The sequence below is a fragment of the Cordyceps javanica genome, chromosome 2 (assembly GCF_051103115.1).
Source record: "Cordyceps javanica chromosome 2, complete sequence".
Taxonomy (NCBI): Eukaryota; Fungi; Ascomycota; class Sordariomycetes; order Hypocreales; family Cordycipitaceae; genus Cordyceps; species Cordyceps javanica.
Window position 1 is genome coordinate 2,532,451 of NC_139296.1, and position 27,670 is coordinate 2,560,120.

A 27,670-nucleotide genomic window follows, 5' to 3' on the forward strand; every position below is an offset into this window, starting at 1 on the left:
AAGACAGACGCTCTTATAAAGCCGGTGACGGCCTCTTTATTCCCAACCCAACACAACAACACACACACACAGCACAGTTTAATCACCATCCTCCCCCTTCACCTAACTCGCACCACTATACGCCCTCAAAATCGAACCATTTCCTGCACCACCTCGACTAACCCCCAATTTTGAGACGGGGGTTCCATCCAAGTTATTCCCATTTTAACCGATTTGCTCTACTATACCTTTGCTATACCTTGGCTATACTACTCTTCCCCTCCAGTTTCCCACGCAGGAGTTGCCCAGGTACCATTAGTGCCTAGCAGGCTCATCATCTACTGAGTACTGATAGTTACAGCATCACCCTGCTTCAGCTTTGGTGATTTATTTATTTGCCTCGGACCACGCGCACACGACCACAAGCAGGCCCTTTGCTTTCCGGTTGTTGGTCATCACATAGCAAAAGACAACAAAAAGAAAAACATGGCAGGCTACGGCACCACAGCCTCACGGCCCTCCGCCGCAGCCAACGGCCACGACACCACCACCGTCACTACCGACCCGGAGCAGCAGCCGCTCCTTGGCAAGCCGTCGTCACCATCCAAGGCCGGTCGCGGCTGCGGCGGCGTCACCAAGGTCCGAAAGACGCTCGGCGCCAACGTCTCGCGCTCATGGGCCGACCTCGTGCTGCTCTTTTGCTACGTCGTCACCGGCCTGCTTGACAGCGCCTCGACCCAAGTTTGGGGGGCCTTTGTTTCCATGCAGACAGGTAAGAAAAAAGCCGTCATTATACTCCTTTTCTCTCTCTCTCTCTCTCTCTCTCTCTCTCTCTCTCTCTCTCTCTCTCTCTCTCTCTCGCTCGCTTTTTTTTTTTTTCCTTTCATTTCATAATTCCAACACACCTTGTTGCACATCTCTCTACAACCTCCCAAAAGCTAACGCTTTGACCGCAAAGGCAACACCGTCTACGTCGCCCTCGGCATCGCCTCCCTCATCTACCCGCCCGTCAGCCCGCGCCTGTACCGTTCCGGCGTCTCCCTGCTCGCCTTTTGCGCCGGCTCCTGGCTCTTTGCGCGCTTCCACCGCGTCGTCGCCGGCGCGCCCACCCGCCGCTGGGTCCTCTGCGCCTCCTTTCTCGCCCAGGCGCTGCTCACCGTCGCCGCCGCCCTCGTCGTGGGTCGCACAACCCCACCGCCCGGCGATTCCGGCCCCGGCCCCGGCCCCGACGACGACGCCGTCGACTGGACCGTCCTGCTGCCCCTCGCCCTCGTCGCCCTGCAGAGCTGCGGCCAGGCCGTCGCCAGCCGAGCCCTCCGCCACAACGCCCTCACCAGCGTCGTCCTCACCAGCATCTACTGCGACCTCTTCTCCGACCAGCACCTCCTCCGCCCCCACAACCCCGACCGCAACCGCCGCGCCGCCGCGCCCCTGCTGCTGCTGCTCGGCGCCGTCCTCGGCGGCGTCTTTGCCCACTCTCCCTTTGGCATCCAGGGCGCCCTCTGGACCGCCGCCGCCTTGAAGCTCCTCATGGTCGTCATCTGGTTCTTCTGGCCCGAGGAGCCCGCAGCAGACGACGACGATGATGAGTAACGACAGAGGCTGGGATGTATATATGATGTAGACTTTATGAGTAATAGAGAGGAGAATTGTATAGCGTTCGTTTTAGAGACAAAGGTCAGCTCCATATTCTTGCCTGTTTTGGCTCGAGTGTACTCGTGCCACGTTGTGCAATACCAACACTAGAGCGACAACTCCTATCGTTGTGACAAGCGCATCTTCTACGTTGATCGAGTTGTAGTTGACTTCTTGGTAGGTGCTCACACGCAATACCAATGTCAAGGTATCTGCTGCTCAAGTAGGAGATGGTACGTGCAGGGACGGGTTGAAAGGGAACATGTTGCCGCGGCCATTGGTGTGTAGGGTAGGCGAATAAGTTGGCCATGATCGGCTGGGGCAATTTGTTCGTCACCCATGTAGAGCACTACATATGAAATATGTGACCGATATCATAGGGAAGCGCATCCCAAGTCCTATCATTCATAGTAGTGGGCAAAACGGCCATGCATGCACGCATATATGCAGCACTCGTGGTGGCCAACTGATACATCCACGTAGATAAGCTTTCAGCCACCAGCCACCACATCTTGGCTCGCCACGGTTCATGCCGAACTTCTTCAGACCTCCATGCTCCGCCCCAGCAGCGTCCTTGCTTCCTTGACTTTCATATTCCGAACCTGTCTGAAACGCCTTCAGCCTCCGTCTCACCGACCCGGGCCGCATCTCCGAGTCACGGAGCGGCCATGTCCGCCAGACACCCGGCCTTAGCTCCGTTCCCCGCATTCTCCATCTGTGGCGGGCTACGGACAAGGATCCCCCCTCGCCCCAACGGTTCATTTTTTTCTCTTTCCCTTTTTCTCGAGCGGGACGGACAAGGGAAAGGAATAAAAAAAAAAAACCTAGCTCTGCTCCTCACCGCAAATTTTCCAACTCCGTGGCACGACAAAAGGAAAACAAATAAAGACGCTGCCAACGTCGTCGTATTCGTTCCACTTGAAGGCCCTTTCCCCCCCAGCCATGTCGTCCAAGATTGAGGATGCAGTCTTGTCGCCCCAGGCGGACCCCGAAAAGGTAGTCGTCAACGAGGTATGTGAAGCGCCTTGACGCTCGGACATGAACAAAAGGCTCCGAGCTCGCCAGGTGGTTTCTAATCCTGTCCCCCCCCCCCCAAATCTCCATTTTCCGTTTTGCTATTCGATTCTTTTACTTTGCCAATGCAATCGTCTTGATTTCCCCCGACAACAACACTGACCATCTGGGACCGCGAACCCCCCTCAATAGGACGTCCAGGATGACGGCTCCTCCTCCTCCGCCGCGGACAAGCCGCCCAGTGCCGAGGAGCGGCGGCTTATCCGGCGGCAGGACGCGCGCATCGTGCCGCTCTCGGCCGGCATCTACTTCTTGTGCTTCCTGGACCGCGCCAACATTGGCAACGCCAAGGTGCTCAACTCGTCGACGGGCGACGACATGCAGCGCACGACGGGCATGTCCGACTATCAGTTCGTCATCGCCCTCATGGTCTTCCTCGTCGCCTACGCCGTCTTCGAGGTGCCCAGCAACATCCTGCTCAAGAAGCTACGGCCCAGCCGCTGGCTCGCCTTCCTCATGTTCTGCTGGGGCGTCATGACCATGTGCCTCGGCGCGTCCCGCAGCTTTGGCAGCGTCACGGCCGTCCGCTTCCTGCTCGGCATGTTCGAGGCTGGCCTGTTCCCGGGTCTCATCTACTACCTGACGTTTTGGTACAAGCATAACGAGCGAAGTGTTCGGTGAGTGGGACTGCAGGACCGACAAAAAAAGAAGACAATTCAAAGAGTGGTGGGGACGTAGTTGGCTGACTATGCTGTACAGAGTGGCATTCATTCTGGCGTCGGCCACACTGGCAGGTGCTGTAAGTAGACTTTCAACACGTCGATGCAAAGGGGCTGGAGGGAAGTCAAGAGTTGTTTCTAACAATCACCGATAGTTTGGTGGCGCCATTGCATACGGCATCGGGCACATGAACCAGACAGCTGGCATAGCGGGCTGGCGCTGGCTCTTCATCATCGAGGGCATCCCCTCGGTGCTCTCCTCGTTCCTGGTGCTATTTTTCCTGCCCGACTACCCGGAGACGGCAGGCTGGCTGACCGAGGAGGAGCGCGCACTGGCCGTTGGGCGCCTGCGGCACGAGGGCAGCAAGGGCCACGACCGCAGCATGACCTGGCAGGACGCCAAAGCGACACTGACGGACTGGCGGCTGTACGCGCACTATGCCATCTACTTTGCCATCAGCCCGCCGTTTGCGAGTCTCAGCCTGTTTACGCCGTCAATCACGCTCGGTCTTGGCTATCGTGATTTGACGGCGCAGCTGATGACTGTGCCGCCGTGGGCTGTCGCGTATGGTATGTACACTGAGCAACAATTACGGTTGCAGCTGTCCGAGGAGAACAAACAGCTTACGTGACTATCAAGTTTGCCAAATTGTGGTTGCGCTGTCAGCCGACAGATTCAACGCGCGAGGTTATCATGCCGCGGGCGCTGCCCTCGTCGGGGCCATCGGCTTCATCGTCTCGGCGGCGCTACCGCCCGACGCATACAAGGCGCGCTATGGCGGGTTAATCATGGCCACGGCGGGCGCGTTTGCATGCATCCCGCCGCTGCTGGGTTGGTTGACGTCTAACGTGGTAAGCACGGCGGCGGTTGGGCTGGCCATCGCTCTCAACGTAAGCATTGGCGGCGGGCTGGGCCAGATCCCAGGCGTGTGGATCTACAAGGCGAGCGAAAAGGCCAAGGGCTACCCGACGGGCCATTGGACCAATGCGGGCTTCCTGCTCTTCGTCACGGCGGTGTCGCTGGGGCTGCGCGTGTTTTACGCGCGCAAGAATAGGCAGCTTGCGGCCGAGGCCGAGCGCCGCGGCGTGCAGGCGCGACTCTACAAACTGTGAGAGGTTGTTGTTGTGGAGGCTCAGCCGAGATGGCCAGCGCTACAAATATAATGATGTAACCAAGGTTGAAGGATGAGACTTATGAGACTTGGGTAAAGCCCGACCGGTTGACAAGTGACAACCAGGTTCTGCCTTCAAGCCAACTCCAGGCACAAGTCTGTGCTTCTGTTGAAGAGTGGAGAAGTATACGTAATTGAAATCAAAGATTTTGAACCAGAGGCTAGTTGTGAATGTGAAACCGGTAACTACAGGCTGAAGGGGAGCGAGATGGGGTTGGTTTGAGTGACATCACTATCGGTATCGGCAGGGCAGCTCGCGTGTGGGAGGTGGATGACCTGCGCACTATGACATCCTGGTAGGGAAATTAGCGAAGGGAAAAAAAAAAGAAAACAGGGCTAAGTGCGATGAGAAAAGTGCAAAGGAGAAGACAGGCGGGACAAATGAGACGCAATATTCGTTCACGGCTGGGGCCGTTTGCAGATTGCCCAGCTTTCCAAGTTGCTAGTGACGTATAGTATCGGCGATGACCAGGCGTGCAAGACAAGCTTTTGGAAGTCTTGGCCGGACCCGACTCTACGGCGGAATGCCGCGCCAAGTTTCCTGATTTGCTGTCTGGCAGTGAAACTTGGCTTCCGCTCATGCGGGGTGCGTAAGGAGTCGTGAAGCGGCCAAGGAAGGCGGCCAGACGGTTCGATTGCGTAGGTTAAAGTGAGTTAGTGTCAACGGGCGAGAAGGGTCTGGGCTGCCGGAAGGGTCTCTTGTTTACTGACAAGTCACAATCACACTGGTAATGCTGTAGGTGAAACAAAGACGGCACTAAATGGTTGACGATAGACGGGTAGGCGTCCAAGAACTGGGAAGAGCCGCAGATCGCGGCAGGGGTTGAGGGCAGAAAGGACTGGCCAGATGACGGCGTGAGTCGTTTGAGGGCCGGGGAAATTGGTTGGTGCTGCCTGGCGTCGGCGGAGTTGAGGAGACGGATATGGCGTGATGGTGGGTTTGACCGGGCGGGATAGATGAAGGCGGTCTTGACTGCTGGATTAGTTATCAAGCAGAGAGGCTGTCGTGATGGATGAAGCAATGTGCATGACGGTGGTTGATTGCAGTGGGCGAGGACGAGGACGATGATGATTATGGCAGGCAGCTGGACAAATGAGGCTAGCGTGTTTGAGCAGAGCAGAGCGGGTTCGGGAGTGCAGGCTTAATTTTGGTCATCTGTATCAGGAGAGATTAATGAGGGCTTGTATAGGTAGGTCATGGGCGTCGGGGAGCTGTGCAACCAGCAGCGATGGCTAATTTATTTCTCCTTTTTTCCTTTTCTTCTTTTCTCTCCTCTGTTTCTCTCTTTTCATAGTACTGTTGATCAAATGTCACGTAAGCTGTCACCAGGAAACATGCTTAGGTAGGTATAGGTAGGTAGGCAGGTAGGTTGGCTACTACCTAGGTAAGGTATTGAGCGTGCATTCGGCTGGTCCTAGGCAGGTAATAGCGGCAGTGCCTGGAAACTAGGCATGTCAATAGCGACAGTCTCATCCCACTTTAAATGAGGTGCAGGCCAGAGCTTCTCTCTTTTTTTTCTCTCTAGGCGGGGCACTATGACGTCGTTGGTAGCGTCATAAAGGAGCTTACCAACACGTCTGGCGTGCCCTAGGCCGATTCCAGTTGCAACAGTAATAGCAGCTGTAACAGTCGCAGTAGAGTAGGTAGGTAGCAACCACAACAGCACCAGCAGCACCAGCAGCAGGTTTGAAATTGGTCTGATGAACGCACACACGCCAAGTCGTTTTGCGTCTCTTTCTGGAAGAGAGACTCTAAGCCTCTGATTCACATCCGGCTATAGTAAAAGTAACACTTTGTTTGCCAAGGCTGCTCCCCCACCCAGCATGATATGCGAATGTTGGGCTTGTGTGGTGCCGATGCCCGCCCACAGTTGGTTGTTGAGTGGTCACGGGCTGGATTTGCCAGACCCTACTTTGCTCCTTTTGATCGTTTTGTCGAAACTCGACGGGAAGAGAGGGGAAAAGAGGCGCGAAAGGTGAAGAAGGAAAATACAAAGAAAAGGCTACCTACCTACCGACCTATCTACCATGCGACTAGGCCAGCCCCTCACCTCCCTGCTGGACCCCTAATCTCAACGTGCGAGTTTTTGTGACCAGCCATGGTGGGTTTGGTTTCCGTCTGTGTACTTATTTATTTAGCAGACTTTGCTGGCCAGAGGTGGAGTGGACCAGGTAACAGCCCACGAGAGCATCACGACCAGCACGTTGATGACGGGGGGTGAGGAGGGGGGAAAAGAGGACTGGCGCCAACAGAAGGATGCATACGAGGCCGATCATAGCACTCTTGCTCTTCTCTTCGCCCCAAAAAGCAATAAAGGCAAGGTACGGATTCTTTGGATCAAGTTCACTGCGCAAGTTTGCCGTTCGTTATTATTAGGGCACGGCGCACCGTCAGCCGCAGACATGAACGGCAACCATGACGACCGCCTCGCATCATGCATGGCATGGCTGGAGCAAGCCGCTTGGCAAAATGGAACTGGAAGAGGCTTGCTCTCCCAGATGGCAGACACGAAGAGAAATGAGAGTTGCGGCAGGCTCTGGGCCGCCAGCCGCAGATCTGTAGAGCCTGCCTGCTTCCAAGCTGCAGTGGTCCATCCTGTCGTTTCCTCATGCATGCCTTGTTGAATGCTGGCAAACCACGCCTAGGCAACGACTGAGTAGGGGTGCCAATGGCAAGATCTCGGCTCGTCTTGGATAGACTCCCTTGTCGAATCTGTAGACTCTGTACCGAGTACCGTTAGTGGCAACATCATCATCATCGTCATGACCATCATGTTGACTTCATAGGTGACAACTACGCCCCCTGCCGGTGGGTGGGGGGTTGGGGTTTACTGGTACAGGGGGGCACAGGGGGGCAAAGATATTGAACAGAACCTGTCTGCTGGGTAACTTAGGCGCGTGCCTCGGGTACCTCGAGCACCTCTAGCACGAGCACCTCTGAATAGCAGCACGTCCGGGGACCAAGTTGCCCGGCAGGTGCATAGCATCACCTTGCGGCGTTCATTGACTTTGGACTGAATGTCCTAGTTGCAAACTAGCTTCACTTTATCAAGCCACCTAGGCAGGCAGGTTGGCAGGTAAATAGAGAGTTATCCAATTTTGAGGTGTTTCTCTCTCAACATGATAGTCCAGAGGCCCACTGCAGGCAGGTACTAAAGGTACCAGCTGCTGTCGGTCAGCCCAGTTACTTACCTACCTACTGGTACTACCTACCTCTACCAACTACCTTAGTAGGTAGGTAGGTACCTACTCGCTCTCCCTCCACCCAACTACCTGGCCTTTGGCGCTTCACGCTGACCTCGTCTCCTCGCTTTCTAATCAAACCCAAACCACCCACCTGGCCAGGGAAGGAAAGAAAAAAAGGAACCCCCCCCTTCACGTCTGTTTTCCATACTTCATCATCATCTCCTTTGACCGTCTCTGTTCCGTTTCCAATCTTTCTTCATCTCTCTACTTCCTTTGCGTATAATCGCGTCAAGTCTACTGCTTTCCCCACGTCCGTCTAAAACTCGCCTCGCAACCCCTCCATCAGCAGCGTCCCTCCCAGCCCGTTTGCTGTACGTCATCCCGCTCTCTCCGGCCTGCGCCCATCAGCCTCCGCTCTCTCTCCCTCTCCCAAAAAGCCACCCCGCCACAAATCAGTCCAGGCCCAGGCCCCCAGCCAGGCATTCTGCTCCAAAACCACGCAAAAAAGCCTGACCCAAACAACACCTCTTCTCCTTGGATTGTATTCCCCCTCCCATTGCTATCCTCGTATTTCGTCCGACATTTGTACTTGCGCATCGCCGAGCCATTTCGTCTAAACGTCAACCGACGAGGTAACGCCTCGAAAAACGACTTGCCAGATACTTAGCGTGTGTGTGTACTACCAGACGTCTGTGTCTGTGATGCCGGCATGTCGACAATTCAGCAGTTAAAGAACTTTATTCGGCACGGTAAGAGGCTTCTTTTTTCCTCTTTTTCTTTATTTCTCTCTTTCTTCTCCTTCTTCTTCTCCTTCTTCCTCTCCTTTATCCCTGCCTCTCCCCCCTTCCTTCTTCTTCTCCTTCTTTTTCTTTGCTTCTCCTTCTTCTTTTCGGGTTACCACTTTAACCCCGACAACCTCGTCCCATGATACATTCGGTCGCCCAAACGGGCTTGTCATCTTGCGCACACATAAACTTGAGCTAATCAGAGACTGTTGCTACTCCAGGCAAGCAAGCCCGCGCTGCCAACGACGAGCCTGTTAGAAAGGTCGATTCCCCGCCCAAGCAGCCCGACACACACGACAAGAGAAAATCGGCTTCTGACCCTCTTGTCCCTCATTCTGCCGCCGCCGCCGACCTGCACTCCGAACCCGCCGAAAAGGTGGCACGCAAAGACGATTCCGGCAACCGCGCCAGTCGACGTGTCGACGACGCCAACCTTGCCAAACTCGTCGCCGAAGAAAACGCCTCCAAGACAAAGTTTCCCCAGTATCCTGGCCTCGAGCGATGGGTCCTCCTCGAGAAGATGGGCGACGGCGCCTTCAGCAACGTCTATCGTGCCCGCGACACCCAAGGACAATATGGCGAAGTTGCCATCAAAGTTGTCCGCAAGTATGAGATGAACAATATGCAGGTAAGTTACTTTTTCTCTTTGACGTGATTTATGAATGATGCTTCGAGTTTGCTTTCAATTCTGCTTTTTGAATTCTTCTTCTTTTTGCATCCATCTCTGTATTAGCTTTTGGCGCATCCCACTCTACCTGTCCCCCCCCTACTATTTCATGAACTTTACCAACCGGACGGTCTCGCGTCCTTGATAGGGAAACGATCGTATGCACCCAGAATTCAAGAGGGCGCCCAAGGCTGCCGAGGTGCGACAACATCCATATCTATTGACCATGTTTTCCATTTTACCACTTTGCTTTCGTCCCGCCCGTATCCCGACCAGTCATTGCTGCTTCACATGGCAACTCACGCACATTGACAAACCATCGAACTCCTGCTAACAAGTGGTTTTCTTCTAGCGCGCCAACATCTTGAAAGAAGTACAAATTATGCGCCAGCTTGACCACCCCAACGTCATAAAACTCATCGACTTTTCCGAATCAAAGCCTTACTATTACATTGTTCTCGAGCTTGCTCCTGGTGGGGAGCTGTTCCACCAGATTGTCCGCCTCACATACTTTAGCGAAGAGCTTTCAAGACATGTCATTGTCAAAGTCGCCAAGGCTCTCGAATATCTGCATGAGGACAAGGGCGTTGTTCATCGGTAAGCCGTCCAGTACCCACGCTTCAGCCGCAGACGGACGCTGACTGTCACCAGTGATATCAAACCCGAAAACATTCTGTTCAACCCCATAGATTTCGTTCCCTCCAAAGTTCCCAAGCCTAGACAACCCGGTGACGAGGACAAGGTCGACGAAGGTGAATTTCTTCCCGGCATCGGCGCTGGCGGTATTGGCGAAATTAAAATTGCCGATTTTGGTCTGTCCAAGATTGTGTGGGACAAGCAAACCATGACACCCTGCGGCACCGTCGGCTACACTGCCCCCGAAATCGTCAAGGACGAGCGCTATTCCAAGTCTGTTGACATGTGGGCGCTTGGCTGTGTCTTGTATACCCTGCTCTGCGGTTTTCCTCCTTTCTACGACGAGAGTATCGAGGTCCTCACCGAAAAAGTCGCCAAGGGTCAATATACATACCTCTCTCCATGGTGGGACGACATTTCCAAGTCCGCCAAGGATCTCATCTCACATCTCTTGACTGTCGACCCCGAGAAACGTTACACCATTACCGAATTCCTCGCACACCCTTGGGTTCGTGCGAGCGGGCCTACCCCACGAGAGGAGCGCAAACCTGATGCCCCTCTTCGCGCCTTTGACCCCTCAAAACTCGACGACAGGCGCCTTGATTTCCGCTCGCCCGGTGCCGTCAACCTACGAGAAGTGTTTGATGTCGGTTACGCCGTCCACCGCCAGGAAGAGGAGGCTAAGCGACGTGCGCAGATTGGCGCGCGTGCCGGTCCGGGACGCGCCTTGGGTGGCTTGAACGAAGAGGATGAGGAGGGAGAAATGGAAGTCGACAGGCAACCCCAGGGTGGCGCCCGTGTCCTGGAGCAGGGTATGCGCAAGGCCAGCATCCAGGACCAAGACAACCACACCCGCGGCAGAGAGCGGGAACGCGCAACCAATGATAAGGGCTACGGCCAGCACTCGTCAGCAGTCACAGCTGCCGCCAGACAACAAGTCCGCGACCGGAACCGTAACAAGGGACCGTTTGAGCTGAATCTGGACAATGCGACCCTGCTCGGCAAGAGAGGAAAGAAGATGCCCATTGTCGGCGCGTGAAGCAGTGATGAATATAGGCGACAACAGTTGCCAAGCCAATATGACGCGAACTAAGCACTGTTTTACGACACATGTTGCTTTTTTTTTTTCGATACACGCATACTCAATCACAGCGACATGATTGAGGAAGTACTGTTGATATTCTGCCGAGGCATGTAACCACTGCCGCCTCGCCCAGAACACGCCCAACGCGATGAAATACTCGTTTGGGGCTCGACAAGCGGCGGTGGCCTGCACTACACCCGTGGCCAGGCGTGATGGAGTATTTGATTTGTCCAAGTTGGTCTTTTATTTTATTGTTTACTAGACGAAGCTCAGAAGCCGGCCCACTCACTCCCAAATTTTTTGTTTGCCTTGTGTGTTTTCTCTATTTGTTCTTGGGCTGGTCCTATTCCTCTTCTTTTTCATCACTACGCCTGTGTTACGATTGAATGAGTGGGAGAAACGGCAAGATTAGGCCAGCTACGTCAAATATGGACTGCTTTAGACAGTTGTACTGCAGAAATACATGGAAACTCTACTGCATGCTTCGTCGTTTACGTCTCTTTGAGCTCATAATCAAGCTTGGCATGACAGTGAGCTCTCGAGCATGGACCAATGTCAATCGTCTAGACCTTTTATTGCAAAGGGTCAGCCCTTGTAGGGCTGAACTCGAGGATGAAGGAGAGGGCAAAGGAGGAGAAGGCCGGCGTGGCAGTTTTCGTGATGGGAGACGTGTGTGTGCGTGTTTGTGTGCGTGTGTAGAGGTAAGAGGGTTGGTAAAGCTTAGCGAATTTGTTGACCCCCTGATGCCCGGATGCTAAGGTTACTAATTGTATTTACATAACTTCGTGATAACAGCATACATGGCAATACGGTACAGCAATACGGTACAGCAAAGATGAATGGAACCGTATGTGCTGCAGAGCTGCTTGTCCATGCTGCGTTTGCTGAGCGGGTGGGAGCACTTTCGATTAGCAATTTGTTACCCGGAAAGACCTCGGTAAATAAAGCAAGTCATGATTGATATTGCAACAGTCTGTACTGCCGTCAACCATACAGAAGAATCCTGTCGTAGCATCCGAGCCTCTCCGCCCCCCGTTCAGAACTTATTGGCAGGTCGCGGGTACATCGCCAGCTCGCCATCCTCGGAACACGCGAAACTTGGCGTTGACCCTCACCTTTTGGCTTGGCTTCCGGCTCCGTTATCACAGGCAACCATTTTTCATTGTTTGTACCGCCATCTTCCACGAAGAACCAAGAACGCGACCAATCGCCAATCAGTTCAAGAACTGTGTGGGAAGCATGATGGTGCGGGCGCTTTTCAGTACTCCCAAAGGCATCATCCTGTACGTTTTATATTTACTCTTTTTTTTTTCTCCTTGGTTCTACATGAATGTACTTGGCTTACAAGCGAGACTTGCCTCCACCACATTGTGCAGTAACAATGATGCTACGTCTACGTGTACATGTTTGAGCCGCGGTGAAATAAAAACTGGTGTTTGCTAATTTTGTCCGTTACTTGTCAATAATCATGGTAAATCTACTCTGCTTCTATGGAAATTTGACCCCTTTACCCGCTCCCTCCACCGAGAATCTTTTACTAATCCGTGTATTTCGCACGTCGGTCTTCCTTTTCCCCCGTCTGGACAGGGGGGGGGGGGGGGTTCTCACTGCCCCCCATCATCCGCTTCATCAGAGAGAATGACCAGATCGAGTGAAGCGACCCTGGACATGGCAGTCCAGCCACATTCATGAATGGACACTTCGCGCTCTCTCGAGTCCTGAAAAGGAGGACAATACTCCTGCAACTTTAGCAAGTTGTGCCGCAGGCGCTCCAGGTCAATGGCAGCCTCTGAATCGACGCAGCGAAAGACGATGGCATCGTACCAGTGGAAGAACTCGGGGTACATGCTGACAAACGGCCCCAAGAAGTCTTGGTGCCCGATCGACTGGAGATCGTCGCTGGTGAACGCCTGCCCGTCTCCTTCGTCGTCGTCACCGCCGCCCGACGTTTGGGAGAATTTGGCCAGCATCCACAGGATGTCGTAGGCAATGAGGCTCTGCTCACGTTCGTGGCGGCGGCTACGCACGCCGTTGGTGTACAGCCTCGCGTATTCGCTGATCATGTTGGGCAACGTCATGACCTTGGACCTGTTGCCGGTCTGGGTCCGGGCTTGATTGCACGGCGTGCATTCAAGGGAGTACACGCGCACGCGGCACAGCGATCCGTCAGTCATTCGGTACCCAAACCAGCCGGAGACGTCATCGCCGTCGAGTATGGGCATGCCTTTGGACTGCGCCCAGCTGCGGACGGCTTGCAAACTCCCCTTCATGCATGCCATGGCGATGTGCGAGACGCGTCGGTGGTGGCCGTGGTAGACGAGTGCGGCGCGGCCGATGATGTTGAAAGGGACGTGGGCCAGTTCGTGTCCAAGTTTCTCGATAATCTCAAGGGTCTGTTTAGGCTGGATTGTGTCCTTCACGCGGTTCCCCCCGTCCGAAATGTTCTCGATTCTGCGGGTTGACCTTCGCAGTCTCCTGTTCGGCCCGCCCCGTGTCTGCTCCTCTTGACTGCTCATGTCCAATAAGTCACGGGAAGTCTCTGGCTGGTCGCGGGATCCGGCGGCTCAGTTAGCACTCCTCTGTTCCGAGTAGAGGACAGATTCGATGTGTGAGATGATGGATGGCAAGGAATGCTCGCTGTCCGAACTGAGGGCAATTTGAGGCTGAATCGGGCCAGATCGTGCAAGTTATCTACTGAGCGGCGCTGTGCAGTTGAATTCGCTGTTTAATCTCGAACCCCGGGTGCTTCTTGGTGGACAAGGTGAGCAAAGCCCGGAACAGCTCTGGCTTTATATGCTGCCGACCTGGAGTCGCATAGGACAGAGCTCCATGAATGCGAGACTCTGAAAACAATTGTGTAATATCATATGAGAAACACAAGCCATTCGTACATGGTACTGGTGATGAGCTCAACGGTGGCTGTGACCAAGACAAAACATGTAAGAGCGAATTGGCGGCGGCTGTCGTTGGGCGAAACTGGTATATTGAAAGAATCGCCAACAAAGAGAGTCCATGTCACAAAGTACAATATGGAGTGAATGATGGGTAATAGAACAAGTGATAAACAGCAAGCACCATTTTCTCATCAAAGCATGCCACCAGAAAAATAGTCTGTCGGCATCGATGTTTCAATTCCTCGGTTAGCCCCAGCGCCGTAAAGGTATCGTACATTATCTGAGGTTCTTTGACCCATCATGTCCTTGGCTAATGATAAAAAATCAGTCTATAACTCCTCTTCATCTTCATCAGTGGCCATTTTGTTAGCCTCCGCGGCGCACCGACCACCAGCTTCGCCCTCTTTCTTGGGCATCGTGGCCTCCTTGTCAATCATCTGTCTCGATACCGAAACAATGTTATCCTCAATCAGTTCTTGACCGACATCTTCCAAGTGCTTTTTCGGGTCGACCTTGCCCACATAACGGGTCTTGAGTTGCTCCTTGGTCAGTTCTGTCTCTTCCTTGACACGTTTCTCGTAGCCATCCGCCAGAGATACGAGGCGCTCGAGACGATCCTTGTTCTTCTCCCCTTCGACTTTGAAGTCGTCCATCTCTAGAGCCTCCGTCCACACGTGCTTGTGCAGGTTCATCAGCATATTCTCCTCCAGAGCCGTCTTGCGGTAGTTGATGCCGATCGAATAGTAGTGTCGGTTTAGACCGTGAATGAGCGCTTGGATCGAGGGCTTGTTGAGGTGACCAAGGTTGCTCGTGCTTTGGCGCGGTTCTTGGCCCATCATCAACAGCTGTGGGTTGATCAGTCGGAAAGCATCGATGACGACTTTGCCCTTGACGGACTGGATGGGGTCAACGACAACGGCCACAGCGCGCGGGTTCAGCTGCTCAAAAGACTGCTGAGTATTGATATCTACAGACGACAGCCAGCAGCCGAAACCAGGATGCGAGTGGTACCAGCCCACGACGGACTCGGGGCTGTATAGTGAGAGTCAGCGTACGGCAGCTAGATGTGTAGAGTTGGAGCGGCGCTTACCGTCCTGTTTGGCGCAGCATATCCATCATCTTTGTTTGGAATACGGGATCAACAGCTTCAACACTGACCCCAGTTCCAGATTGGGGCATGGCGAAGACGTCCATGACCTTGACTGTGAAATCATCGACAAACTCGCCCAGCATCAGGCCCATGACCTCCATGGGCACACCAGCGCGACCATGTCGCAGCATCTTGAGAAGTGCTAGTGATGAGATGTAAACGGTCTCGGAGTTGTCGATGAGGTTCGTGTTGTCCTGCTCGCAACATCAGTTAGCGACTGGAAGACTGGCGCATTTGATTGGGAGCTGCCGTTCTGCTTACCGATCCGTGAGCTGGGCCGCCCAGACCGATTCCGCCGCCTCCCAGCAGGTTTCTGAAGCGCTCCATGGCGATTGAAATTCGAATGGTACCTTGTGGCGAATTATTTGTATAAAAACGTTACAAGGGAACAAAGATCTTGGAATTGTGGCGTTGATGCAAAAACGGTGATATCTGAGAAGCTTCTTTGTGGCGCCTACTTGACTGACGCCAGCCTGGTAGCCTGGTACTGTAGAGAGAGCGCGGCCGGCAGAGCTTCGTAGGAGAGTCACGTGTAGCTACCTAGGTACCTAGAGGAAGGGAGCCATGCTTGCGCTGACCCAGCCAGCCTGCCAGCCAGCCCGGTCACCCGGCTGGTAACCCCACAAATGAGATTGGAGTGGTACTTCCGTGCAACAGGCCACAAGGTCCGCAACAACCTTTGTCCGGCACGATGATCGGGAAGGTAGCGTGGTCCCACCACTCCCACCACGCGCCGCCAGAGGTTCGCCATCGCATTCTTGGCTCCTAACCTTTTCCCTGCTTCAGCACTCCAGGCTTCCCCGCGACCTGCCCGATCGGAGCTGAAGCGAAGCGGCACGACCATAATTTTGAATCGCTCCATCTTCGTCTATTTTAAACAGAGAATCTCACTACGCTCAACGCCAGCTCACAGTTCTCCCAGCAAGCGCATCGCGATGGGTGAAGAAGAGTCCAACATGGCCCAGCTGGGGTCAGTGGCCCTCAACGGCTCAACTCCCAAGAAAGTCGCATACTTTTACGACTCTGACATCGGAAACTATGCATACGTTACCGGTCATCCTATGAAGCCTCACCGTATTCGTCTGGCTCACAGTCTTATCATGCAGTACAATCTGTACCAAAAAATGGAGATTTACGTGCGTTTGCTCTGCCTCGTACGCCTCTCGAAGACACTAACGCGTAGGTTTAGCGAGCCAAACCAGCAACTCGAGGCGAAATGACACAATTCCATACCGATGATTATATCGATTTTTTACAAAAGGTCACCCCTGATAATATGGACAGCTACATGCGCGAACAAGGCAAATATAACGTCGGAGATGACTGTCCTGTATTCGACGGTCTTTTTGAGTTTTGCGGCATCAGTGCAGGCGGCAGTATGGAAGGAGCTGCCAGACTTAACCGCCAGAAGTGCGACATTGCTGTCAACTGGGCCGGAGGTCTTCATCACGCCAAGAAGTGCGAAGCCAGTGGCTTCTGCTACGTAAACGGTATGCCGTCATCGCTTCAAGCATCTTTTGCCCTCTTTCTAACTGGTGAACAGATATTGTACTAGGCATCCTCGAGCTCCTGCGATTCATGAAGCGCGTTCTCTACATTGATATCGATGTTCACCATGGCGATGGTGTTGAAGAGGCTTTCTACACTACCGACCGAGTCATGACCGTCTCTTTCCACAAGTACGGAGAGTACTTCCCTGGAACCGGTGAGCTTCGCGATATTGGTATCGGCCAAGGAAAACACTACTCCGTCAATTACCCACTCCGTGATGGCATCACGGACGAATCCTACAAGTCTATCTTCGAGCCGGTTATCGAGAACGTCATGAAATACTACCAGCCTGAGGCTGTAGTTCTACAATGTGGTGGAGACAGTCTCTCTGGCGACCGACTTGGCTGCTTCAACCTCAGCATGGACGGCCACGCTAACTGCGTCAGCTACGTGAAGAGCTTCGGGCTTCCTACTCTTGTACTCGGCGGTGGTGGTTACACCATGCGAAACGTCGCTCGAACTTGGGCCTACGAGACGGGTGTACTTGTTGGACAGGACATGGAGCGAACGCTACCCTACAACGAATACTACGAAGTGCGTCAACATGTGCCCTGAGTTTTGGAAAAAATGCTAACTAGTCACAGTACTACGCTCCCGACTTTGAGCTGAACGTCAGATCGTCTAACATGGAAAATTCAAATAGTCGTGAATACCTAGAGAAGATCACCGCTGCGGTAATCGACAATCTCCGGAACACGGGTCCGGCGCCGTCAGTACAGTTGCAGGATGTCCCTCGAAAGCCGTTTGGTGGCATGACTGACGAAGAGGAGGCCGAGTTGGATGACCTTGATGAGGATGAGAACAAAGACGTGCGCATGAACGAACATCGCTGGGACAAGCATGTTGAGAATGGCGCCGAGTTCGATCCAAGTGATGACGATGAGCTGGCGCGAGCAAACGGCGCTACTCGTCAATCTAGCAACAAGCGCACTTTCACCGACTTCAGAAAAGACAGTGAAGACGAGGACACTAGACGTTCTACCGAAGCTGCTGACGGCAAGGTAGTGGAGGCCCACGCTGAGGATGGCCATGATGTAAACGACGATACTATCGAAGACATCGGCAGTACGGAGCAAGACAGGGAACCAGCTGGGGATGCCACTGAGGAACAAGCCGACAAGGAAAAAACCGATGGTGACGGTGATGTCGGCATGGCCGACTCTGCTCCGGCCGAGGAAGAGGCAAAGATCAAGGAAGAGGAGCCAGAAACGGAGAACGCGACTGCTCCTGTAGCAGCAGCAGCGACTGCTGAAGACAGTGAGAAGCCAGCTGACGATCAAGCCGCAAAAAAGACCCAAACCGATGCCCCCAACGATACGGAGAAGCCGGCAAGTGAAGCGGAGAAGAAATCCGAAAAGGCTGAGACTAAGGATAAAGAAGAGCAGTCGGCGGATGCGATGGATCTTGACGGAGATAAGGACAAGGAAGACGAGGCGAAAGACGCCAAGCCTTCCTCTTAAACCGGCCTTCAAAGCATAGACATGGCAGCACTGTTTTCTATATCTTTGGATTCGAACATTTTCCAGGCCTTGGGGTGGCTACATGAGCCAGTTGCGGTAGACTGGGGCCAACCAATGGCGGCGTTAGGGCGTATGGTACAGTAGCGTGAGGGACCGATGCACAAGTTGGTGTCATGTAAAACACAGTTTGTCGCGATGGAAAGGATTTGATCATTTTATTAGTATCTCTCATTTGAATTTTTAAGCATGTTCATTACCCCCATCCGGGTAATCAGTGTGCTGGTTAGCAACTCGGCGCCGGTGACTGGTGAGGTGGCGTGGTGCTAAATAGCAGGTAGCTCCAAGTGGGGTTCGTCAAAGAAAAAAGGTTGCCTTTCTCCATCGAATAAATCGTCCCCAAACTTTTTTTTTTCTCTGCCACGACAACCGCAATTGTGCGCCTTTCAATCAACGGGCAATTCCTTATTTCTCCTACAAATCTGAAGGAAATGTCGAGGTAGCATCTGGGATATACAGAGAGTCCCCTGCACCAGCTGTGCGGACTTTGCGCTCACCAGCAACACCCGACGTTGAGTCACCCACTACGACATACGCCGCCCACCATCCCACCAACCCTCAATCATGTCGCGTGCGGCGGGAGGCGACGCCGACGCGGCGAAGCTGGCCGTATGGAAGGAGGCGCTCTACGAGAAATGCAGAGAGGCTGCGCCCGAAAATGACATGTTTTCGCAAGACGACCTTTTGCGGCTCGACGTCATCCCGAACAAGGACCTCATGCTACTAGCGCGTGTCGTGCAGTCTCTTAGCGATGACAAGCTGTTCATTACTATGCGTGAGGCCTCTGGTCAAGTGTTGTGGAAGTGGCGCGATGCTCAGGAAGCACACAAGTACGTCGGTGCCGGTCGGCTTCCGCTTCTAGGAGCGGGGTTGGAAACCCTGAAGCTGACTGAATTCGCATAGATATAAACAATGCACGACCGACGAACAAGTACTGGTTTACTCCCTCGTCGACGATGCTGGTGGCGATGGAATATGGTCGCAGACGCTGCAAAAGCGTCTCAACATGCACGACTCGGTCCTCAAGAATGCGTTGAAGCAGTTGCAGACTAAGGGCCTGATTGCGCCTTTCAAGAATGTCGAGCACCCCAATAAGAAGATGTACATCAAGGCCTCCATCCGACCCAGCGACCGCGCGACTGGTGGACCGTGGTATACCGACCAGAACTTCGATGACGCTTTCATCGAGGAGCTGCAGCGCGTCGTCTTTGATTTCATAAAGCGCCAAAGCAGCTACCACAGCACACATTCCGGGTCCGGCACGGCAAGGTCGCAAGCACCAAAGAAGGGCGTGATCCAGGGTGGTCTGGAGAGGGGCAAGAAGCGTGATGCAAGAGAGATGAGCAAACCGCCGTCCAAAGTGTCCAAGATTGCATCCAACTCGACGCCCAGGAAGGAAGCGGCGCTACTCCCGCTGCCAGCGGGCTACACCGGCTACCCTTCTGTACGAGATATAGCACGGCTGCTTTCAAGTAGCGGCATTACCAACAACACTATCCTGTCGGAAGACGATGTCCGGAAGCTGATCGACGTTCTGGTATGGGATAACCTCATTGAGCCGGTGCGCGTTGCGGGGAAAGTAGGCTACCGAGTAGCTAGAGTCGCCAAGCAGTCGACTGAACCCTGGGCAGGCCGTGAGGAGCCTGGGGGGCCGGAGCCATACACGAGCCCCTACACGGAGGCGCCTTGCGGCCGGTGCCCGGTATTTGACCTCTGCGAGGATGGTGGCCCAGTCGGGCCCAGCAACTGCGAGTACTTCAAGACCTGGCTTGGCCTTGACCATCCTTGAGTGCAAGTCAGATATTTCGTTAGTATTCCAAAACTCATACCCTGAATCAAATCGTATAACTCGGCCTGTTCTCCCCGAGCGATGCAGACGCCATCGATATGGTGCAAAGAGGGGGGGATAGCGCTCCACTGGTAAGGGCGGAGGCGCGCCGCTGGTGTGACCCAAGTGCTGGGAAAGCGAGTGCTCGCATAGCGGCGGGGATCATGATTCTTTGCCTGCTTGACACCGAACAGTGGTGGCGCGGCCGGCCAGACTCTGCGCCTTACGAGTGGGCAGTGTCTTGTACGCTGGTTGGCTAATGTCTTTCTCAGCGCACTGGGCTGACGACTCAAAATCCCTCTCCCGGTGCTGTAGCGGTACTTGATGTGTACAGAAATGCCAGGCACAGACCAGCGCCAAAGCATTCGACTCTACTTTGGGCGCCTCCTCTGTAGTCGTGGGATCAGTGAATTGGAGATCTCCATCTCAGAAAAGAACAGTGATGGCACGACAAACGAGGTTGAATAGTGGCGGCGGTGCAGGACCCTGGGAATCACTGCCTACAAAGCCTTCAAACAGCCTCCGCCCCTACTACATAAAAATGTTCACCATGAAGCAAGTCATGAGTCTCGAACCAGCCAAGATAGAAATAAAAATGAAAATAGAATAAAACAACAAGATATCCACGATGGTTGGAATTCCATTTTCTGGCGTTTTCAGCGTAACTGATTGCTTAGGACCTTCCTAAACGTTGATATCAGTGCATCGAGCCCCGACCCCGCACCTCCCTACTAATAATACGGCAGGACAATAAGGCTTAGCCTGGTGCGGGAGCAACAAAACAACCTACAGTAACTACTAAGGTACTGAGTACTGTTGACGATAGTAGTCAAATACAACTTGCCCAACTGGAATCACGGCAACTATCACCGGCAACGTCTCATCACTTCCTTTTGACTAGGAAGGCTTGAAAGTCAGCACCACTGAAACCCTTGTAATGCAGGATGCAGTGTTGTGCAGGTTCAGACCGCACGTTAATGGCGGCGCATTCGTAAATGCAATGCATGTCTGGCAGTGCAAAACGGGCCTGCATCTGTGCCTAGGCACCTACCTGGCGATCATCGTGGACAAAGGCTTTTTGGCGGGACCTGGGCGCAAGAAAAATACATATAACCGAGGGAGAAAAAAACAGTATTCGTCTATTTAAGATGGCCTGTCGATCATGGTGATATTTCAAAAGTTGGCATATATTATCGGGTAGCTAAATTTGTCGAGCCAATTCACGGCACAATGCACAAATTGTCAACACGTCTCTTTCTTACGTCTCAATTTCATCGGTTTTTGTTCGTCCAGATCCAATACGCGAGTGATTTTAAGATTGTGTAGCACCTTCTACACCAGAGTTGGTAATGGTAGGGCGCGTTTTGTACTGGATGGCGCCGGACCGGGAGCCAGTGGCCTCGAGAGCCTTGACAATGTCGAGGGACTGCTGGTCAGCGACCTCGCCGAAGACGACGTGGCGGCCATTTAGCCACGAGGTGACGACGGTGGTGACGAAAAACTGGGAACCGTTGCTGCATCATCGGGTTAGCTATGCTCTCAACTTTCGAAAGAGCGACGGAGAAGCTTACGTGTTAGGGCCGGCGTTGGCCATGGACAGCAGACCAGGCTTGTCGTGCTTCAGGCGGAAGTTCTCATCGGCGAACTTGTCACCATAGATGGACTTGCCACCAGTGCCCTGTGACAGAATCGGATAAGTATTGCGAAGATGTGAATTATAGATCGGGGGTAGATCGTACGTTTCCACGGGTGAAGTCACCACCCTGGAGCATGAATTCGGGGATGATGCGGTGGAAGGAAGAGCCCTTGTAGCCGAAGCCCTTCTCGCCAGTGCAGAGCGCACGGAAGTTCGCAGCAGTCTTGGGGACAACATCATCAAAGAGGTTGAACGTGATGCGGCCCTCTTGAACTGTAATGGAAAATTTGATCAGCGGGGGCTGTGCAATTGAATGCGCGGTAGTAAGCAAGTGGTATCCTGCAGTTTAGCATCCATTGCGCCGCGAGATAATTACGGTTGCCGAGTGCATGCTAGATCTGGACCGATTTAGATAATAGAAATATAGTCACCTTTAACAGTCTGCGTGGGCTTGCCGTTTTCGAAGACGGGACCCTCCCACTGAACGTCGAAGAAACTACAAGAGCAGTTTTAGTCCAACGAGCTCGTCAAGCAAGAAAAAAGAGGCGCGACTTGGCCATGACTTACACCTTGGAGTTGCCCATTGCTGTGGTTGCCGAAAAGAAGCGAGCTTTGTGGAAACTTTGCGAAGAAGAGACAAGCTGTGGAAGAGAGAAACGTCTAGGAGCAGCAGAGCAAAAGGTCCGGCGGGGTAGTAGGAGGGGTTGGAAAAGAGCTGATCTCATTTTGGCTATTCTGGAGGGGTCAGACAGTTAGCGGGATATACCGGCCAATTGGCGCAACTTGCTGGGCGAATATGGTGGGACCCGTTCGGAGCAGCGCCAGTCACGTGCAGCCGTGTCGCCCTGGAACCCGCCCTGTGCCCCTGGAAGCTCCCCACGCTTGTCCGAGCTTGAGACAGCACAAGCTCCAGTAATAGAGTAGCGCTAGTCTCGTTGCCCGGCTCTCCCGTGTCTGGTGCCAACGCTCAAGCCCAGCTTGACAGGCTAAAAGCCGACCAGCCAGCCAACCAGCCAGTCAGTCGGTCGCCGTGAGTTTTCGCCCCTTGGTTGGATCATAGAACAATGGTGCTGGGTGCTGGATGCTTGGTGCTTGTGCTGGGCAAGCCACTGGGCCGCCACGCGCACTCTGCAGCATAGCCCACGCGACGCCGCCATCGTCGTCACCTCTGCCGCAGCTTGTTCGCTGCTCGTCTTGCCAGACTTTGCGCATTGGTGAGACTTGGGCCTGAGTCCACTGGCCTGCAGGAGGCGGAGGCAGCGACACACGCTCATTGGAGGGCTCCAGAGCCGCTGCGCAAACTAACTGGTGGTTGCCATGACATGCTCAGCCTATCAAGCAGGACTGTCGTCTTGCATGGCAACTGAGCCAGCTTTGCTTGGTGCAGCCTGTACTGCTGTAGCCCATGCCGATTGCTTCCGAGGCGATGCAGTTTCCGGCCAGGTCTCTGATGGGAGCATATAGCCTTGGATGGCAACGGCAGGAGATGTGACGGGCGCAGTCCTTGGCCGGTCATCCTCGGATCTGTCTTTTTGCCGAAAATCGACAAACGCAATATCAATAATGACGAAAGAAAACGCCACGTACCTGTGAAACTCGATTGGGGATATAATGTACAAGATGTGGTGGTGATAACAAAAGGCAAAGGTCAGGGGCAAGCTAGATTCTTCGGAGAAGAAAAGTTTTGGTGAGGCTGGCCCAGCAGCGCCAGAGCCAGTCCGGCCTAAGGTATCAGGTACCCTCCGCCAGCGAAACCTGGATTGCGAAAAGCCATGACGACCAGCTTCGTCTACAACGTTGTCAAATATTGGGCTTATCATACAAGGCTTGACTAAATATACGATGAAAATTATTTTCCAGCCATGATCGCGCCTCCTAGGCCTACCAAACCTCCTCAATCGCAATGTATGTTTTCACAATCTTGTTGTATATCACGTGATCTTCCAACCATGGTGAGGCACGTCACCGTGTCCGAACCATGGAGACCCTGGCCTCCTGGACACAAAGCCTAGGAACGCATCCGGGCCGAAATCGCTGGCCATTGGGGAGCCCTGAAGCGCTCGCCGACTGAAAAGATTCTTTGAGTCACAAGATTCCTGTTTCAACTGCTTCAAGATGGATTTCAACGATCTCAAGAGCACTGTGTCGAACCTGACCTTGTATGATCTCAAGGCCGGGTTCCGCAAGGCACAGAATGGTATGTGAACGGAACCAAGTGCTTATTGAGAACCGCTCCTAATGTCGCAATAGCTGTCATGAATTATACGGAGATGGAGTCCAAGGTTTGCAGTGCGACTCTCTTGACAGGCCATGGCTAATACCCCTCAAGGTCCGGGAGGCAACTAATAACGAGCCGTGGGGCGCCTCATCGACAACGATGCAAGAGATCGCCAATGGCACGTTCAGCTAGTAAGTGGCGCGGACAATACTAGCTGCGACAATCGTCTGACTGTGCATAGCCAAACGCTGAACGAGATCATGCCCATGATATACCGCCGCTTCACCGAAAAGTCTGCCGAGGAGTGGCGTCAGATCTACAAGGCTCTGCAGCTGCTAGAATTTTTGATCAAGCATGGGTCGGAGCGAGTTATAGATGATGCCCGGGGACACATTACATTGCTCAAGATGCTGCGTCAGTTCCATTTCATCGACCAGAACGGCAAGGATCAGGGTATCAATGTTCGAAACCGAGCCAAAGAACTAGCCGAACTTCTGGGGGATGTTGAACGTATCAGATCGGAGCGTAAGAAGGCTCGTGCGACCAAGAACAAATATACTGGTGTAGAGGGCGGCTCATCGTTTGGCGGCGGCTTCTCGGGTGCCAGCCGCTACGGCGGTTTCGGTCCCGAATCTTCGGGAAGCGGCCCTACATCGTATGGTGGATACTCCGGGGGCGTCTATGGTGATGGCGGTGGTTTTGGTGGTCAATCCAGCGACTACCAAGAAGGCGGCAGTGCCGGCCGATCAGACCGATTCGAGGAATACGACGAGTTCGATGAGGCTGACAGACCGACGGCCAGCTCAACCAGACGAGCCAGAACAGAGCGCGCCGGAACCAAGAAGACGACGCCCGAGGTTGCGAAGCCCAAGGAGCCAGAAGTCGATCTGTTCTCCTTTGACGAGCCCTCAACTACGTCAAGCGCACCAGCCCCGACGACCGGTTCGGGACTGGCTGATCTTGCTGGTCCCAGCAGTGCTCCGGCTGCCACAAATGACGACGACGACGACGAGTTTGACGACTTCCAATCTGCCGCACCCTCAGCACAGCCGTCCGCTGCACCGGCCGCTCTGAGCCAGCCATTAACCGCTCCGGCAGCGCCAACGCCGGCTCCTGCTTCGCAGGCATTCGCTGCCCTGTCGCCATCGGCGAGCACATCAGCGACGCCTGGGGTGAACTACAATGCATTTGCTGCGCCTGCGCAGACTACGAAACCTGCCGCACCTGCTGGCTTTCAACAGCAAGGACCCAACTACTTTGGCGGTGTCCAGTCCCTCAGCAGCTCCCAAGTCAGCACACCCACTATTCCCAGCACGACAAGCTCTGGACCTACGACCATGGCCAACACGCGACCCGTACAGGGCAGCAGCAAGCCAGCGACGCCTGCGGCAGGTGGCGATGCCTTTGGCGCTCTATGGGGCAAGGCCAGCGCTGGTATCAAGAAGACGAACACATCGACGTCTGGGCCAGCTCTGGGTCAGTTGGCCAAGGAGAAGAGCAGTGCCAATATCTGGGGCTCCTCTGGGTCCAACTCTCAAACGCTGGGTGGCTCTGGAGCCACTGGAACTGGTGGTGGCTCAGCTTCCGGCGACCTGCTCGGCTAGGCAATGACTCTGCAATCTCTTCTATCCCGTATTATACACAAGCAAACGGAACAGTTATGAACCAATGGAATGAGTGGAGACGACGGTTTCATTCGATTTCATTGGGAATGAGGTAGAGTCAGATATTTTTGGTTCAATATGCCGATCACGGAGAGTTTAGGCAAGCATGATTTCTTTTTAATTTCAAAAAATAGGCTGTTTTTTTTCTTCTTAGATTGGCGTACCTGGTGCTACTTTGAATTGACATGTCATTTGGCGCGAGCCTTTTCCATCTCCCGTGGCGTTGTGCCCGGGCCAGGTCAAAGAAGAGATGGATGCTTGTCGCCATTGGAGTCTAGACTCGTCGATCCGGACGCGAGCAGATCCAGATCCGGACACGCAGGACGCTCCTATTTTCTTTTCCCCATCTCGCCCACCACGCCGGCCCGGCAGTCCCCATCCACGACGAAACACGGTGTGGCGTGCATGCCGCATCGCCATGGCCATGCATGGGCTTGCTTCCTCCATTCGTCTCTCCAACTCATTCGTTTTTAAAAATAGCCCCATGCCCGCCGGGGGTGCGGTGGTCCCACCCAAAGGCCAGTGCCGGCGGAATCAAGGCTCTGGCTGCCACCACCGCCGCGGCGTGCGGCATCCCGGGCGGCGGGGGGCGGGGGACCCAAGTGCTGGGTTCGCGGCGCTTACCAGATGGTGGGCCGTCATTGGCTGGCGTCGGCGCCTGGCGATACTCGGCCGTCGTCTCACGTTGCGAGCAACGACGACCACTCGGCGCGCGCGCGCAGTCTATTGCGGCGGACCGACAGGGAAGGGAATTTTTTTTTTAAACAAAAAAAATTATCCTTGTATTATTGTTGTCGTTTTTCTTTTTTCTTTTATTGATTTCTTTTATTGATTTCTTTTTCTGCGTGTGTTTGTCTATGAGCATCATTTGAGGTGTGCAGGTACGTGACCCTGGTGGGCTGTGCTTCCGGGTTGTCAAGCCGTTCACGCCGTATAAAGATTGGCAAGCTTCCCTCCTCTGAAGACTGACTTGCTTAGACAGACAACCTTCAAGACAACAAAACACTACAGTTTTTATTTTCCTTTCCTTTTCTCACATTTCCTTGTGTCTTTTTCCTTTATTTCCTTTGTTCTTGTTCTGCATCACCCTGTTCTTTCACTACACTTGCACCACCCATCACACGAACTCGACAACAACCAAAAAGCCCTTTTGCCGCCACTGCACACTTTCTTCCCTCCCAAAGAGACGGTACTTTCTCTTCGTTGATTTGCCCAGCTTGTTTTTTTTTCTTTTCTTTTTTTCTCCGACTCTCATCTCTTCTTACCAGCAATCTTCTGTCACCATTCTGATTTCTCAGCCCGTCCATTGGGTCGAGAAAGCCGCTTACACTTCTCAAAATTCCCTCGACGAGCTGCCTCCTACCGGCTCGAATCCCGTTCTACGCCAAGCACCTCCCGCTTCGCACCGCCAACCGCCGCAGCGCGCGACCCCGGCTCACGCTCCGCACGCCGACACCCTCTTCCAGCATCATCATGGCGGCGCCTCCAGCTCTCGGGGCCCTGGGCCTCACCTTTACCGTCATGCGGGTCATGCAGTTCATCGGGCTCGTCATCATCATCGGTCTGAGCTCCAGCTTCGTGGCGGACATTGTGGCGTCCTCTTACGCGGCGCCGCCGGCTCTCATCGGCACTCTTGTCATTGTAAGTTGAAGATGCGACGCGCACACACACACATGCACATGGCCACCCCGGAACCACACCATGAAATAGAAGAATTCAAAGACTAATGACATGTTTCTTTTCGAAACCCTCTTTTACAGGCCTGTCTCGCTGAAGTCTACGTCATCATCAGCTACATCCTCTACTGGGACTCTCTTCTGCCGCTGCTCATCGCGACGGCGGCCGACTTTCTCTGCCTCGTCGCCGGCATCGTCGTCGCCTGCGTCGTGGGCAAGCCCGTCAGCTACCTCGACTGCGAGGCGTTCCCCGCCAAGGGCAACACGGCCGTCTTCCTCAACTCGCTCTTCGCCAACGTCAAGCGGGTCGAGGGCAACACGTTCGAGTGGGTGGCCGCCAGCAAGCCGTCGTGCCTGCAGCTCAAGGCCATCTGGGGCATCAGCATCGCCATGTGCGCCCTCTTTACCCTGTCCACGGCCACCGCCGCCTGCCTGTGGCGCCGTCTCAAGTGCGGCGGGCCTCGCCCGCCCAAGGACCTCGAGTGAAGGTGCGGCCGCGGGAGGGAGGCGGCCGCCGCGGCGAGGGCGAGGACGAGGACGAGGGCGGTCGGGGGGGAGGTTGATCAGGGAAGAGGAACGGCGAGGGCGAGGACGAGGGCGAGGACGGCGGCAGCAGCAGCACCACTACCACCACCACCAGTACCGCCGCTGCCGCCGCC

At 54.1% G+C, this 27,670-nt stretch overlaps 10 protein-coding genes across 10 annotated transcripts; 7 read left to right on the forward strand and 3 right to left on the reverse strand.

The window, feature by feature from the left end:
* Window positions 1-465: 465 nt before the first annotated feature.
* On the forward strand, window positions 466-1,572 carry V2A60_003261 (YoaK family protein; the record flags this gene model as incomplete). The annotated part of the gene is made up of 2 exons (XM_083254597.1): window positions 466-751; window positions 938-1,572. The coding sequence occupies 2 exons, from the start codon at window positions 466-468 to the stop codon at window positions 1,570-1,572; spliced, it is 921 nt and encodes a 306-aa protein (XP_083110723.1).
* A 984-nt stretch (window positions 1,573-2,556) lies between these two features.
* V2A60_003262 (major facilitator superfamily domain-containing protein) lies at window positions 2,557-4,460 on the forward strand (the record flags this gene model as incomplete). Its single annotated transcript, XM_083254598.1, has 5 exons — window positions 2,557-2,625; window positions 2,821-3,305; window positions 3,388-3,427; window positions 3,503-3,917; window positions 3,988-4,460. 5 exons carry the CDS (start codon window positions 2,557-2,559, stop codon window positions 4,458-4,460), a joined length of 1,482 nt encoding a protein of 493 aa, XP_083110724.1.
* Window positions 4,461-8,414: 3,954 nt separating this feature from the next.
* V2A60_003263 (kinase-like domain-containing protein) lies at window positions 8,415-10,832 on the forward strand (the record flags this gene model as incomplete). The annotated part of the gene is made up of 4 exons (XM_083254599.1): window positions 8,415-8,454; window positions 8,712-9,118; window positions 9,510-9,754; window positions 9,809-10,832. The coding sequence occupies 4 exons, from the start codon at window positions 8,415-8,417 to the stop codon at window positions 10,830-10,832; spliced, it is 1,716 nt and encodes a 571-aa protein (XP_083110725.1).
* A 1,649-nt stretch (window positions 10,833-12,481) lies between these two features.
* V2A60_003264 (uncharacterized protein) lies at window positions 12,482-13,393 on the reverse strand (the record flags this gene model as incomplete). Its single annotated transcript, XM_083254600.1, has 1 exon — window positions 12,482-13,393. One exon carries the CDS (start codon window positions 13,391-13,393, stop codon window positions 12,482-12,484), a length of 912 nt encoding a protein of 303 aa, XP_083110726.1.
* A 707-nt stretch (window positions 13,394-14,100) lies between these two features.
* On the reverse strand, window positions 14,101-15,248 carry V2A60_003265 (proteasome regulatory particle lid subunit RPN11; the record flags this gene model as incomplete). Its single annotated transcript, XM_083254601.1, has 3 exons — window positions 14,101-14,803; window positions 14,862-15,115; window positions 15,183-15,248. The coding sequence occupies 3 exons, from the start codon at window positions 15,246-15,248 to the stop codon at window positions 14,101-14,103; spliced, it is 1,023 nt and encodes a 340-aa protein (XP_083110727.1).
* Window positions 15,249-15,856: 608 nt separating this feature from the next.
* Window positions 15,857-17,932, forward strand: V2A60_003266 (histone deacetylase RPD3; the record flags this gene model as incomplete). Its single annotated transcript, XM_083254602.1, has 4 exons — window positions 15,857-16,057; window positions 16,111-16,411; window positions 16,465-17,006; window positions 17,057-17,932. The coding sequence occupies 4 exons, from the start codon at window positions 15,857-15,859 to the stop codon at window positions 17,930-17,932; spliced, it is 1,920 nt and encodes a 639-aa protein (XP_083110728.1).
* A 621-nt stretch (window positions 17,933-18,553) lies between these two features.
* On the forward strand, window positions 18,554-19,778 carry V2A60_003267 (DNA-directed RNA polymerase III subunit C34; the record flags this gene model as incomplete). Its single annotated transcript, XM_083254603.1, has 2 exons — window positions 18,554-18,819; window positions 18,893-19,778. The coding sequence occupies 2 exons, from the start codon at window positions 18,554-18,556 to the stop codon at window positions 19,776-19,778; spliced, it is 1,152 nt and encodes a 383-aa protein (XP_083110729.1).
* A 1,351-nt stretch (window positions 19,779-21,129) lies between these two features.
* Window positions 21,130-22,037, reverse strand: V2A60_003268 (peptidylprolyl isomerase; the record flags this gene model as incomplete). The annotated part of the gene is made up of 5 exons (XM_083254604.1): window positions 21,130-21,331; window positions 21,389-21,495; window positions 21,557-21,726; window positions 21,885-21,949; window positions 22,021-22,037. The coding sequence occupies 5 exons, from the start codon at window positions 22,035-22,037 to the stop codon at window positions 21,130-21,132; spliced, it is 561 nt and encodes a 186-aa protein (XP_083110730.1).
* A 1,531-nt stretch (window positions 22,038-23,568) lies between these two features.
* On the forward strand, window positions 23,569-25,275 carry V2A60_003269 (ENTH domain-containing protein; the record flags this gene model as incomplete). Its single annotated transcript, XM_083254605.1, has 4 exons — window positions 23,569-23,650; window positions 23,704-23,735; window positions 23,783-23,862; window positions 23,913-25,275. The coding sequence occupies 4 exons, from the start codon at window positions 23,569-23,571 to the stop codon at window positions 25,273-25,275; spliced, it is 1,557 nt and encodes a 518-aa protein (XP_083110731.1).
* A 1,533-nt stretch (window positions 25,276-26,808) lies between these two features.
* Window positions 26,809-27,497, forward strand: V2A60_003270 (uncharacterized protein; the record flags this gene model as incomplete). Its single annotated transcript, XM_083254606.1, has 2 exons — window positions 26,809-26,976; window positions 27,096-27,497. The coding sequence occupies 2 exons, from the start codon at window positions 26,809-26,811 to the stop codon at window positions 27,495-27,497; spliced, it is 570 nt and encodes a 189-aa protein (XP_083110732.1).
* Between the last annotated feature and the right edge of the window lie 173 nt (window positions 27,498-27,670).